Source organism: Ovis aries, chromosome 9, assembly GCF_016772045.2.
Source record: "Ovis aries strain OAR_USU_Benz2616 breed Rambouillet chromosome 9, ARS-UI_Ramb_v3.0, whole genome shotgun sequence".
Classification (NCBI taxonomy): domain Eukaryota; kingdom Metazoa; phylum Chordata; class Mammalia; order Artiodactyla; family Bovidae; genus Ovis; species Ovis aries.
The window spans coordinates 85260131-85274642 of NC_056062.1; the positions used below are offsets into that span (position 1 = coordinate 85260131).

Below are 14512 nucleotides of genomic sequence, written 5' to 3' on the forward strand. Positions count from 1 at the left end.
TTGAATGTGACTAGTGTGACTGAAGAATTCAATTTTAAATTTTATTTACTTTTAATTAATTACATTTTCAGTGGCCACATGTGACTCAGTTCAGTTCAGTTCAGTTCATTTGCTCAGTCTTGTCTGACTCTTTGCGATCCCATGAATCGCAGCATGCCAGGCCTCCCTGTCCATCACCAACTCCTGGAGTTCTCTCAAACTCATGTCCATTGAGTCGGTGATGCCATCCAACCATCTCATCCTCTGTCGTCCCCTTCTCCTCCTGCCCTCAATCTTTCCCAGCATCAGGGTCTTTTCAAATGAGTCAGCCCTTCACATCAGGTGGCCAAAGGATTGGAGTTTCAGCTTCAACATAGTCCTTCCAATGAACACCCAGGACTAATCTCCTTTAGGATGGACTGGTTGGATCGCTTGCAGTCCAAGGGACTCTTAAGAGTCTTCTCCAACACCACAGTTCAAAAGCATCAATTCTTCGGCTCTCAGCTTTCTTTATAGTGATTAGTACAGTAGTTCTCTTGCCTGGAAAATTCCATGAACTGAGGAGCCTGATAGGCTACTGTCCATGGGGTCGCAAAGAGTCGGACATGACTGAGCAACTTCACTTTCACAGTAGTTTTAGAGGTGAAGTTCCAGTATAATGCTAACTCTAGATATAATATTTACTGTATAAAATAGCAAGACACATTCTTGTATAAAAGTCCAGATCTTGTATGAAATAGCTGTAGTTTTAGATGATAGTGAACTCTTGAGAACACCTGGAGTAAGTTCTAGCTTGTAACCTCAAACAGATTATCTACTCTTGTCCTCAGTTCCCTTTTAGAAGATGGGCAACTTTGTAGTACCTTTTCATAGTGAGATTTTAAAATACGGTTAAAGCATGCAAGGGATTTGGTGTAGTGCCTGATTACTTCATTGTAGGTGACTTATCCTAAGGGTTTTTGTGGGATTTTTTTTCCCTTGTAAAAATAAACCTTTTTATTGCATAACGTTTAAATAAAAGAAAGATAACAGAAAGAAACTAAAACTAATCTATAATTCTACCATCCATAGACAAGAACAGAAAAACTTTGAAATATGGGAAAAGTTGGTTTGGGTTCATAATATATTTTGTCTTTGTTTTGAATATACATGTGTATGATATATGACTACACTGTTACTATTATTGTAAAAAACAAAAAGGGAGCTTTTGGAGACTATGTCATATGTGTATAAATTGCCTCACACATCTCCTTTTCTAATATAAAAGGTTTTAGGAAATATATCGTGATTACTGAAAGACATTTTAAAACTGGTAAACTCACTAATCCAATTCAAAGATTTATCTTTGGTTACTTAATGTTTTCAGAGTGTAGATAGAAAAAAGGTGTAGAAGATTGTATCTTAAATTTGTCATGTTTCTCGAAAGTTCTAGTATTTCAAAGTTGTGACTAAAGGCATGCCTTATTCTTACCTGAAAACTGGGTTCCCCTCTTGGTGGGTATCACAGAAGATACAACCAGGAGAAGGAAGGATTTATTACTTGCAGCAAGTAAGGAGAACGCTAGCGATCTTATCCAAAGCAGCGTCTCCTCGAATAGCAAAATTGGAGGAATTTTAAGCTACATACATATTCATGAAGGACTGGAACAGAGAAGAATTCAACATAAAGGAACTTCCCTGATGGTCCCGTGGTTAAGAATCCACTTTTCAATGCAGGGGATGTGGATTTGATCCCTGGTTAGGGAGCTGAGATCCCGCATGCTGTGCTGCACCTGCTGAGTCTACAGCTAGAGAGACGCCCGAGCTCTGCACTGAAGAGCCGGGGGTGGGGGGGGGGGGGGGGGGGGGGCTACAACGAAGACCCAGTGTGACCAAATAAGTAAATGAATATTTTTTAAAAACTCAGCACAGACTTGGGGCAGAGGTTGACAGAATCCAAGCTTTAGTTGCCTGAAGTCACAAGGGTCAGAAAAGGTCAGAATCGTCTTTCCTTAGGTTCGGGCGCCCTAACGTGTAGCTACCATCCTTACCAGGATGGCAGTCTTAGCTCCCGTAGAATAACTCCAAGACGTGTATCAGATGGTTATGTGTATCCCTTGAGGAACAGCCAGGACTCTGGTTTATTGCTGAACTGTTGCTTCTTGACTGCTTTTCCTCTGTTCTGCATTCCTTTGTTCCCTGAAGATCATTTACTACTGAGACCTGTTCAGGGACAAGCATCGTGTCTAGGCTTAGATCACAAAAGGGCTTAGGCCTAAAATGGGTTCTCTTAATGTCAAAAAGCTACATCTGGTTCTTTTCCTCCGAGGACACCCTATCCCATCTGCCTGCATTATGGCCTTATAGCAATATATATTCATTTAAAATATTTATTGAGCACCTTTTATGTGTCAAGCACTGTGCCAAGTACTGGGGCTATAAAAACAAATAATATGTCATCATAATTTCCTTTAAATAAATTACAGTTTAGTGGAAGAGACTGACCTTGGTTCTAAATAAAGTGCAATCAGTGCCAAAAGATGATCTAGAGAGTGAAATATGGAAATATAGGGTAGTTTTTGGGACAGCCCAGGATGGGAGAGTTGTGCTGGGGCATCCCAAGTGACAAAGAGGTAAAGAACTCACTTGCCTGCACAGGAGATGTAGAGATGCGGGTTCAGTTCCTGGGCCAGGAAGATCCCCTGGCTGCGGGCATGGCAACCCACCCCAGCACTCTTGCCTGGAGAGTCCCATGGACAGAGAAGCCTGGTGGGCTATAGTCCATGGGGTCACACGCAGTCGGACAAGACTGAAGTGACTTAGCATGCACTAGCTGAGGTGAGACCCAGATGGAGTTTTAAAGGAGTGATGGACTTAAGCAGACAGTGGTGGAGTGAAGGGTATGTCAGGTAAGGGACGCAGTGTCGTGGAACCCCGTGTGACCCAGGGGCTTTCAGAGGCCGTAGCAATTCAGGAAAGAGTTCAGAGGTGGCTGGGGGGTACATGGGAGCCAGATAAGTCACAAAGCTCTGTCTTTCTGCGTCCTAGTAAGACACCAGGACTTTATGCTTAACATTATAAAAGGTCTTTGGATGTGATTTGGAGAATGTATCAGAGATGAACTGTCAGATCAGAAAGTCCATTCAATGGATTGTCGCTTAGGCAAGGTGAGAGGATAGTTTTATAAGAGCTTGAATTCAGCCTCTTGAAATGAGTAGCATTCTAGATATTCGATTCTAGGACATGGAAGGGATATTAGGGCTAGAGTTACATGTATAAGTCATGCACATAATGGCTATGGTGTGACCGTCACAGCACCAATGACGTCACTAAGGAAAAGGCATAGAGTGAAAGTTTGAAGAGGAACACTGTGGGGAAATAGAGTAGTCATCATAGGGATGTCAAAGAGTGAACTTTTAAAAGAGACTGAGAAAGAACTCATAGGGAGGCCTGAGAAAAATGAGGAGAACTTTAGAATAACGGAGTCCAGAGGACAGTATGTTTCGTGCGGAAGGAAGTGGTGTGCAGTGTCAGCTGATACAAAGATGCCAGATAAATGATGCACGTGTTTCTTGGATTAATAAGAGACAATTTAGAAGTTTCAGTAGGAGGAGAATACATTGATGCTATAGTCCAGGGTTATTTTACTCAGGATTCTTTGGTTGCAAGTAAAAAGTCAGCTCAAATTAAGATTTAGGCAAAGGAGGGACTGATTAACTAGGATTGTTTGGAAGATCCAAATTATAGGAATTTTAGAGATGCAACTAGAATCCAGTAGAAGGAGCAAGTTTCCTGTGAGGCACTATCAGGATAATCTCTTGTCATTTCTTGATTTCTTCCCGCCTGTTGCCTTCTTTTCCAACACACACCTGCTTTCTGGACATGAAAGGCAGCAGAGCGTGTGATTTTTGTCTCTGGATTGGAGTTACTTTTCTTTCCTGAGATGGCCCATCTCAGACTAAGTGCTGTGCCTGGGCCAGCTGCTGGTATCCGGCGTATGAAGTCATCAAAGAACATGGTGGCTCCCAAGGTAGCTATGAGATTAGAGGGCTTGGCAAGCCCCCATGCTGGGAGGGAAACTTTCTAGGCAGAGGTCTTACAGGTGTCTACTCCAAGTAAGGAGGGAAAGGAAATAAGGAAAGTGAGTGTAGATGATGCTTTCAAGAACCTGAGCTTTGAAAATGAGTGTTTTGATGATAGCTTTAACAGAGAAATTTGGACATTTGTACAGTTATTTTGTAACCAAATCATTGACAGAGATTTAGTAATGAGAATTGAAAATTGTATTTAAGAACAAGAGCTAGATACTCATTTTAATGTTTCTGGAAAAAGATTTCTGTTCAGGCATAGTCTTGTGGACATAGAAGTTTATATGAACAGAGAAAGTCTGGTGGTCACTTTATTGTCGATACATTTTCTCTGAGTAGCCTCCTTTTTGTTTGAGATTATCATGAGCCACATGTGAAGAAAGAAATCAGAGAATATTAGAGTTTTGCAAAGATCCTTGAGGTCTTGTATTCCAAGATGCTTAATTTTCTAAATAAGAAAAGTAAATTCCAAAGAAGTGAAAGAATCACTTTCAGACAGAAGAAAAAGGGGTATTTTCTGCTTTGGTTTCTCTTTGGTGGGTTAGGAGGAAGTCTTTTCTAGAACCTTTTCTATAGACCTCCCTTCATGACCCATTGTCCATAATTGGAGCACAGCTCTCCCTTCTGAAACCTGTTGCTTATAAGGGGAATGTGATAACCTGAGTAATATAAAACAAGCAGAATCTGCCCCTAAGAATTGTGTATCTGAACAAAATTAGGGCTCTTCAGCAGGGAAGACTGGTATAAGGGCTGTTGAGAAGGAACTCAGCAATATCTGTGACATAAGGTAAGCTATGGCAACCTACTCCAGTATTCTCGCCTAGAGAATTCCATGGACAGAGGAGCCTGGTGGGCTACAGTCCATGGGGTCACAAAGAGTTGGATATGACTTTGCCTGTGTGTACTGAACTGTAACTTCCTCCAATTTTAAAGGAAAACTGGAGAAGGAAATGGCAACCCACTCCAGTGTTCTTGCCTGGAGAATCCCAGGGACAAGGGAGCTTGGTGGGCTGCTGTCTATGGGGTCGCACAGAGTCAGACACGACTGAAGCGACTTAGTAGTAGTAAGGTAAGGTAAAGAGCTTATATTTTATTCTGTGGTCAGTGGGACATTCCCAGTGGTTTTAAACTAGGTAACAGGTCAGATCAGATTTGAATATCAGAAATAAATATCTTCACATAACACATGGTAAGACATGAGGTCACAGGTCATCCTTACACTTTGTCTGAAACTACGTGAGGTGGTAGCACAGTTGAACTGAATTTTGGATTTTCAGAATCTTTACTTTTTACCTGCATCGCATTTTCTCATGTATTTATATGCTGTTGATGATTCTGTGTTTGTCTTTTGCCATGGAATTAAGGTTGCTGTCTTTAAACTGGCTATAATATAGGGAATGGGTTTGTAAAAGTTATGAATTAACATTCCTTCTTATGAAAGCTATACATGCATGCTAAGTAGCTTCAGTTGTGTCTGACTCTTTGTGACCCTATGGACCAAAGTCCGCCAGACTCCTCTGTCCATGGGATTCTCCAGGCTGGCGTGGGTTCCCGTACCCTTCCCTAGGGAATCTTCCCTACCCAGGGATTGATCCTGCTTCCCTTATGTCTCCTGCATTGAAAGGCAAGTTCTTTATCCTTAGCACCACCTGGGTAGTGATGAAAGCCATGGTTATGCTTAGTTTTAAAATGTCTTCCTAAGGAGGCACTTAAATTGCTATCAGGTTGCTTACTGTACTCCCCTGGTGGCTCAGAGAACTGACTTCGATCCCTGGGAGGTGAAGACCCCTTGGTGAAGACACTTTGGAGAAGGAAATGGCACCCCACTCCAGTATTCTTGCCTGGAGAATCCCATGGACGGAGGAGCCTGGCGGGCTACAGTCCATGGGGTCACAGAGTCACACACGACTGAGCAGCTAACACTTAACGGCTTACTGTCAATATTATCACTGGTTGGGGTGTTTGAGTGTATAATACAGATTCACATATACAGATGTTGTACAGATAGGCTATAATAAAAGGGGCGCAGAGGAAGCCTGATACGGTTGGTATGTAGGGCAGCTGGGGAAAGCTTTAAGAGGATGTGGAATCCATAATGAGCGGTAAATAATCTACAAGATGGGACATGTTCTAGATAAAGGAAACAACAGCTCTATAAAGAAAGGCAGAAAAGTCAAGGAGTGATGTCAAGGTGCCCTATATAGGCAGAGCATACAACTGGGGAAAGGCATTGGCAATAAAGCCAATGGATCATGGAGACGAAAGCCAAAGAGAAGGAGCTCACACAAGTTGGTGCCTGATACAAGAAGGCACTGTGGTGGGGTCCTGTTGCAGCAGAGGATTGCATCCTTGTTCTTAAGAGGGACTGAAAAGGGAAAAGAAAGTGGAAGTGAAAGTCACTCAGTCATGTCCAACTCTTTGCAACCACTTGGACTATACAGTCCATGGAATTCTCCAGGCCAGGATACTGGATGGGTAGCTATTCCCTTCTCAAAGGGATCTTCCCGTCCCAGGGATCAAACCCAGGTCTCCCACATTGCAGGTGGATTCTTTACCAGCTGAGCCGCCAGGGAAGAGTAACTGACTCAGTGTAACTCACTTGCCTGAGGGCTCACTGCTAATGGTCAAGAGAGTCTACAATTGGAACCAAGTCTGTCTTAACTTGGAAGTTCTGTTATCGCTGTTAATAAATATCCTTCCCACTGTATAATTGCATTCGGCTGAAATGTTAGCATTTGACTTTTATTCTTAAGCATTGTTGAAGGGTCCTTAGCAGGTATGAGTGTTGCCAGAGGTGTTTATCAAGGAAATGAGGTGTTGGTGTTGTAGAGGCTGGAACAACTACCTTTCGAGTCTGCAGACAGTTGCTTGTAACAGCTCACACCCAGTCACTGGAATCACTAAATGACTCCATTGTCAGAACCATATTTGCTCTATTTTCCAGAGAAATAAAAATCAAACTCTGTGCCAGTTTTTCCCTCCTGCCTTTCCATTAATAGTACCTTGGTCTTTGGTTCCACTTGGGCTTAATCCTCTTTGGTGCATGCCTTGTAGCTTTCTTAACTAACACTCAAATAAGACTAACTCTGAACTAACTACTAATTGACCGAAAAGTTCTTCTGTCCATAACACCTGTGAAACAGATATTTCTTCTTTTAGAATTGACATGATGAACTTTGATAGAAAATGTTATACCATTCATTATACCAATACTGAATTCTTTTACACCAATCATCTCTAGAATGGTATGTAAACAAGGGAAATGTAGAATGCCTGTCCTCATACTTTAAGAACATCTGGAACTATTTGAACTAACTAAAAGTAAAATAAGTGCCATGGCGGATTATGCCATACCTTTTCACATAAAATAACAACAACAAAAAAGGAAATGGAAAACATACCACTTCTAGAAGGCCCTGACATTGAATTGGGTATTGAAATGCTATCAGTAATATATTTATATATACCACATTTCCTTCCATGCATCAGCCATCTTTGGTACATATGTGCTGGATATTTGCCATGTGAGCTGAAAACTTACCATATAGGGAAGATGTTGTTTAGAAGTGGTGTGAATCATTAAGGTAGATGATTCTTTTTTAAAATACAGAATTTACTGATAACTTTTTTCTTTCTTTCTTTTTGGGCTTATCATTTTGTGTCAATAAATGTCAGCTTTCCCCCAGAGCAACTAAAAATAGAAATTGCATGCAAGATCAATATAATTTTCATAAACTTAGAAAACTGTGTAAGAAATATTATAGCTTAATATTGGTTTTACTATATCCTCTAATTTGAAATGGAATGAAATACTTCTATGATTGAAGCATAGCTCTTAGTTACTGTTTGCTATAGAAATTTCAAGAATATATATTTCAGAATGTTTTTTTAAAAAATAATCCAAAGCAAATGCAACAGAACTCAGCATAGTTAAAACACATTTTCTGAGTTTCCTTACATCTCTCTGCTCCAGAGGGTTTTTGTGTGTGTGTGTATGGCTTAGGCCTGGCTGGTTATTTCACCATCTATCTCAATTCTGGATTGACTGCAGTGAACAGCGCAGAATGAGTTACATATGGTCCCACTTTGTCAAAGTTTGTAGGACCTCTGGGTTGGAACTCCTTTTCATCAGAGTGAAACTAACCATCACAGAAATGTGGCCAATGTCAAAATCCTAAATACACATACACATGAACATACGTTCAGGTGAAAGTGTGTATATTACTGTCAGAAGTGGTGGTGTTTTGCTCTTCACTGACTTAGTGCTTATTGCTCCTAAAATGATGATATTTCAGAAATTTAAAAAAAGTTGTTCATCTACCTTTTATAATAATTACTGCCGTCATTATGGTTAAATTCTGCATAGGAATCATGTTACATAAGTGGACCAAGACAGGTATTCGAAAGGTGTTCAGATTAAAATTGTGAATGTATCAAAAATCTTTCTAAAACTGGGCAGCAGAAGACAAACGCAAATTTTATCTTAAAAGAGTCTGAAGAGGAAACCCATTGTCAACTTGACAGTTTATTATCCCCTTTCCTTAGTGCGGGCTGTTGGAGAAAGAGTAGTAAAAAGTGGGTGCAGGATATATTCTCAAGTTTAGATCTTGCTCAGGAATCGCATCAAGGTGAGGCAGGGCCCGTGTCTACCAAGGCTCAGCCTTTCTGGATGCTGAAGCTGTCCATTGTGACTTCCTGCCAAGGCTCTGCCTTTAGGGGTGCTGAAGCTGTCCACTGTAACTTCAGGCTCCTTTCTCCCTGCTTTCTTGGTGTGTTCCCCCTTTCTCGTCTTCCCTTCTCTCGCTTGCTATGTTTATTTATTTATTTTCTGTTATTCCCACTTCCCCTCCCCCCCCCTTTCCTTTCTCTGTGCAACCACGTGCTTCAAATCTGTGGGTCTGGACTGCCTTCGCTAACAGCTCTGTGTGAGTGTTAGCAGAATGCAAACCAGATGGACCAGCAGTTCCCACTGTTATCTCCCAGCCGACTCTGGCAAGCCTGCCTTTATCCTTCCTTCCTTGGCAAGAGAGAAATATTTGCCTTTATTTAGGGAGACTTGTATTTGCTGCTGTACCTCTTCCCTAAGCTGCAGCATAAGTAGAAAGCTATTTATTCCCTTGTTGCTGAGGTTGGTTGAGGTGAGTAGACTGTGCAATGAATTTAACTATCAAAGAAGTAGTTTTGAGCCTGCCTAACTTCTGCTTTTCTCTAGAATAAGTTATTCACTGGCACTGGTTGTAAAACGCTCTGGAATAGCATATGAGGACAAGTTTTTAATAATAAGATAAAGGTGGAGGTGCTCTCCATGTGTTTCACCATCGTTTCACTCGGAACACTTATTCACTATAGGGATAGTCATTGTTATTCAGCCAGCAGTAGAGATGAAGAAATAGAGATCCTGATACTTACTGTTCACTGATTCATCTTTCAAAATATTCTTTATTAGAATGGTGATTACTTTGATTCTTTTAGTACACCTTCCCTTATGTGTTATCTGCGCTGTTTCAGCTTTCAAATGTTATGTTCTGTTTCATCCCAAGTCTTACGAAATTGCTTTGAATAAAGGTGAGGTCGATTTGGAATTGTCATAGTAATAATTTGAGCTTTTCATTTTAATAGTTGACAAGTAATTTTGAGAGTTTTTCACTATGGTGACCATATTGATGTTTTAAGAGATCCATTCTTAGGAATAGTCTATATTATTTTACTTTTCAAAAAGTCTAATTGGTAGGTATCTGTGCCTCAGGCTGCAAGAGGCACCTCAGAAATGTTTTTAGGGGGGGTATGTGTGCATGTGTACACATATTTGGTAGAAAATTGCATCTTAAAAAAAAGCAAACACTCTTTTTTTCTTTTTTTTTACTGGAGATCTGTTTCTCTGAGTAGATTAGATTGAGAAGTTTAAAATTGCAAGAGAAAAATACACTTAGTATAAAAGTTCTGAAGTGCTTTATTGGGTAGTCAGGGAAATTCTCCCTGTCACATACTCATAAAAAAATATTAGGAGGGTCTTTAGTTCTTTTGAGTTCTCAGTTTGCTATTTTTCCATTCTTACTCTGCCAGAGATTGGTGGTTGAAGTATTGGTTACATATTTTTTAAATGGTGGATCATAAACTCATAAATTCTAAGTCAATAATAACTTCATTGTGTGACATTTATGTAGTGGTGATTTTTCAAACAGGGCAGAAAAAAAAATGAAGTGAGAGGTTATGACCAGGAGACATAGCCTGCTTCATCTATTAGACTGGAAAGCTAAGCATGGAGAGGGGATGGCAAGTATTACAGAAAAAGCTATCCCAGAGCATCAGCGTCTAACAGGATCCCACCTGCATAACAGAGCCTCAGATTTGTGTACTTTCTGAGCTGCCTGAGGGCTTCATTACCGGCCCACTTCCTCATCTATTTTTTACATCCTGCTAATGTTGGCTTCAGCTTCAAGTGAAGTTGTGCTGTTGCATATAACACTACCAAAGGTAGCATCTGCCCAAGCCAGAAATAACAATAGGATGTAAAATTACCCAGTTAGAAATGAGGTCCTGCCATCTGTGCTACACCTTCTTAAGAGAGGTTTGCATGATAAAGTCTTGATTTAAGCCTCGGTAGATAGACCTGTTTTATTGATGGAAGATGCTCGGTTTCTTCTGTTACCTTGCTTGTAAAAAAAGATGAGCCCCACTTATAAAACCGAGGTGCTAAAAAAAAGAAAACCCCGAGGTGCTTAAAGAGTCAAATAACATGATCGTGGTGGCGTCCTCCAGATCGTACTGAGAAGCACTCCACGATGCCAGACTCACCTGTGGATGTGAAGACCCCATCCAGGCTGACTCCTCCCACGATGCCACCTCCCCCAACAACTCAAGGGGCTCCCAGAACGAGTTCATTTACACCAACGACGTGTAAGTAGACGTTTCTGCGTTTTCTGTTTTCAAGTTCAAATTAATTTTGTTTTCCGCAAATAAAAATCAAGGGACAAGAAGATCCAGCATAATGTCTTATGGATAAATGAAGATCCCATTTTAGCTTGCTCCTTTTGACTTGGAACATGTTAATAGGCTGCAATTATTTCCAGGCTCCTTCTGATCTTCTAATACCACTTTCTTCCATTATTTACAAATAATGTTAAAATCTACATTCTTAAGTTAAAAGGCGGATTGTTTTACGCAACCAAAGCCTGCAGAAACCTTTTTGAAATAAAGGAGCATCTTTCTTGTGTTGAACCTGTCAGACGTTTATTAAATGTTTATTCCATTTCAGCTTGGCTCTGGACTTGTGTTCTGAACCAGTGGAGTGTACTGCCTTTTGTGTCAGTCTAGGAAAGGACAGACTATTCTGACAGAATACCAACTTCCCTTTCATTCCTGTATATTTTAGTAGGGACGGGGGGGGGATAGCTTTGTTTTCATCGATCTGAAAATCCTGGTCAAAATATCATAAAAGATTTGTGAAACTAGTATTTACAGACCATGCGCCCTGAAATCTATATGTGAATGAAAAATAATAAGCAAAAATAGATCTGTGGCTGTATAAGGGATCAGCAAAAGGGATATCCAGGTTATTTATGAACTATTGCACTGCCATTTAAAAGGCCTTTCCAAACATATAAGGAGCAGGGGGCTGCAACAGTGCCAAGTTGTAACCCTGTCAACTTGCATTTGGTTTGGTTTTGCCCAGAGTCACAGTGATAGGCGTATGCCTGCTGTGACAGGGCCTAGTGAGATGTCATTTCTTGACAGATAGCTCTGGTCCTCATTTGGGACAAGACCATTTTATTTTCCTGAAACTTTTTAAGAATGATAAGGTACTTAAAACATCTTTAAAATATCATTGGAGGTCATTTATCAAAATTATATTTCAAAGATAGGTTTGATAAAGATCTACCATGATAAAGTCAATAGTTCTTTGGTGAGAAATGTGTAAATTTTTCTACCCTAGTTCTTACGGATTATTACTTTGATATTCAAGTAAATTTTATCGAGTGAATTCACCGAGTTAGTTGGATTGAGATGTCCCTTTTGGTTTCTAGAAATAACTCTTTGATAATTACCATATCCATTTTGGCTTCTTACATAAAATTTGTGTTTTCCTTAAAGAAGTGGTTAAGAAATATGAGGGGGAGAAAATAGCCTTCTAATTGGGTGGTATAAGGTTAAAACTTGAAAGTACTCTTTCTATAAACACAGCTGTCAGTTGTGTGTACAAAACATGATTAAAAATGTCCAGTGATAAATTTAGTCTCCACCAAATGTACACTTTCTCTCGGGGAGCCGTTTAGAAAGGAATAGTTCTGTTACATTGATGTAAGCCTGTGACAAAAAGCTGACATCCAAAATGCTGTTTGTTCTGTGTTTGAAGCGTTTCAGGTGGCTGGCATATGCGTGCTTGGGAGGCAGGCTGGCCCTGCGCCCCAGCCAGCCCCCATTGATTGCCAGCTTCTGTGCAGACTATCTTCCTGCAGGGTGAGGGCTCCACCCCTGGAGTCAGGGAGCACCTGAGCGCCTGGCCACCCGGTGACGTCAGAGCATCTCACCAAACACCCTGCAGCTTTGAAATGACCCAAAGTCCCCAGATTGGAAGGGAAGGACCCTTAGTTGTGATTTTCTTGTTGACGTGCTTTATTCGTTTATCTTCTTCTTTCTGGTTCTGTGCCCTTCGACAGTAACCAATGGCACGAGCCATTCGCCCACAGCCTTGAATGGCGCCCCGTCGCCGCCCAACGGCTTCAGCAACGGGCCTTCCTCCTCGTCCTCCTCGTCTCTGGCTAATCAACAGCTGCCCCCAGCCTGCGGCGCCAGGCAGCTCAGCAAGCTGAAACGGTTCCTCACTACCTTGCAGCAGTTTGGCAACGACATTTCGCCAGAGATAGGAGAGCGAGTCCGCACCCTCGTCCTAGGCCTGGTGGTAAGCCAACTGAACGCGGCCCAACTTGGGGGAAGGGAGAAGGTGGGGGAGACTCCAAGCACAGGCTGCGTTCTTGCAGCCCTTTTGTTTCCACACTGGGTATTGCATGCAAGTCTAATTCTGTAGGAACGAGGGCTTCAGGTCTGCATTACATATTGACCCCCAGCGTGATTTCTTTTACCTGTTGGCTGTGGTTATGCAGATTTATCGTTATCTTGGCCATAATTGTATATGTGCATAAAATTTAATAGGTATATCCTCCTGGCATGGCTAAGGTACTTCGACAATGGCAAAATATTTTTGTTATGTTAGTGGTTTTCTTAATGTAATTGGGTGCCTATTTTAACTTCATTGCTTTGGAGAATTTTTATTAGCAGCCTAGATGAGCAGCAATTTATAACAAGTAACACGTTATTCTTTTATGTCTTCATTTTTAAGACTAATAACAGTAAATTTTGTGTGTGTGTGTGGGGGAAAAGCATGTAGCATAACATTTACCATTTTAACACATTTCTGGGTGTGCAGGTCAGTGGCATTAAGTACATCCGCGTTGTGGTGTAACCATCACTACTATGCATTTCCAGAACTTTCTCATCACCCCAAACTGAAGTTGTACATATAAAACAGTAATACCCTGACTTCTTCATCCCTTAGCCCCTTGTAGCCATTCTTTGTTTTTTTGTTGTTGTTATAGATAGAATTACATAAACCATTATTCTGAGAATAGAAGTGTTGATTTGGGCACATTATACTACAGCGTGTCCATTGTCACACTGGAAATTGGAACATATTTCTTTTTTTGGCATTCTAAATCACTTTTGCATGTCCTGTGATTTTCTTTATAAATAAAGAATTTTCATTTAGGAGGATGATTTCATTTATCTTATTACGTAGACTTATCATGGGCAAAGGCACACCAGTGTGTTTTACAAAAAAAAGTCCTAAAAGTCTGCGTGAGAGTCTGGAGCAATAGGCTTGCTTCAGATCATGGTATCTCACATTTGACAGAGATTTTACCATTCAGTTTTTAACCCTTACCTCCTTCTCCTTCACACTTTAAAAACAAGCTTTCACATATTTAAGAATCCATCAGTGGCACCTCGTATTGCTCTGTGACAGGAAGGTGATTTTGACATAAGTGTGTCAGCATACAACACTTACTTTTGTCAGTATTTACCTTTTCCTTTTTATTTATTCTTGAGTTTTGCACAAAGTCTCTTTGACACATAAGTAACTTATATCATAGAACCACAAAATAAATCCAAAAACAGTAATTGTGTTTGTTACTAGTTAAAAAAAAAATATGTCTTTTTGAAAACTGCTTTTTAAATCTGATAGGTTCTTTAACCATGCTTTCTATAACTTCAAATATATAAAAATTTGATAGCTTTAAGTAGGTTTCTTCCCACATACTAAGTGGAATGCTTTTGAGGGTAGTAGTTAAGATATTTATTTGTCTAAAAACTTTTTGGAGATAAATTAGGGGAAGACATTAATTAATAATGCTAGGCAGGCAGTGAACATTTGTCAAATGATGAATGAATAGAGAATGAATTTTGCTTTGAGC

The 14512-nt window shown here is 40.5% G+C and overlaps 1 protein-coding gene across 8 annotated transcripts in view; it reads left to right on the forward strand.

Moving 5' to 3' along the window:
* RUNX1T1 (RUNX1 partner transcriptional co-repressor 1) overlaps nt 1–14512 on the forward strand; it is a 152107-nt gene that overhangs the window by 79346 nt on the left and 58249 nt on the right. For all 8 annotated transcript variants that reach the window (XM_015097929.4, XM_042254495.2, XM_027973236.3 and 5 more), the window contains 2 exons: nt 10806–10943; nt 12704–12945. In XM_015097929.4, coding sequence (XP_014953415.2) covers nt 10806–10943; nt 12704–12945 — 380 coding nt within the window. The remainder of the gene's footprint in view (nt 1–10805; nt 10944–12703; nt 12946–14512) is intronic.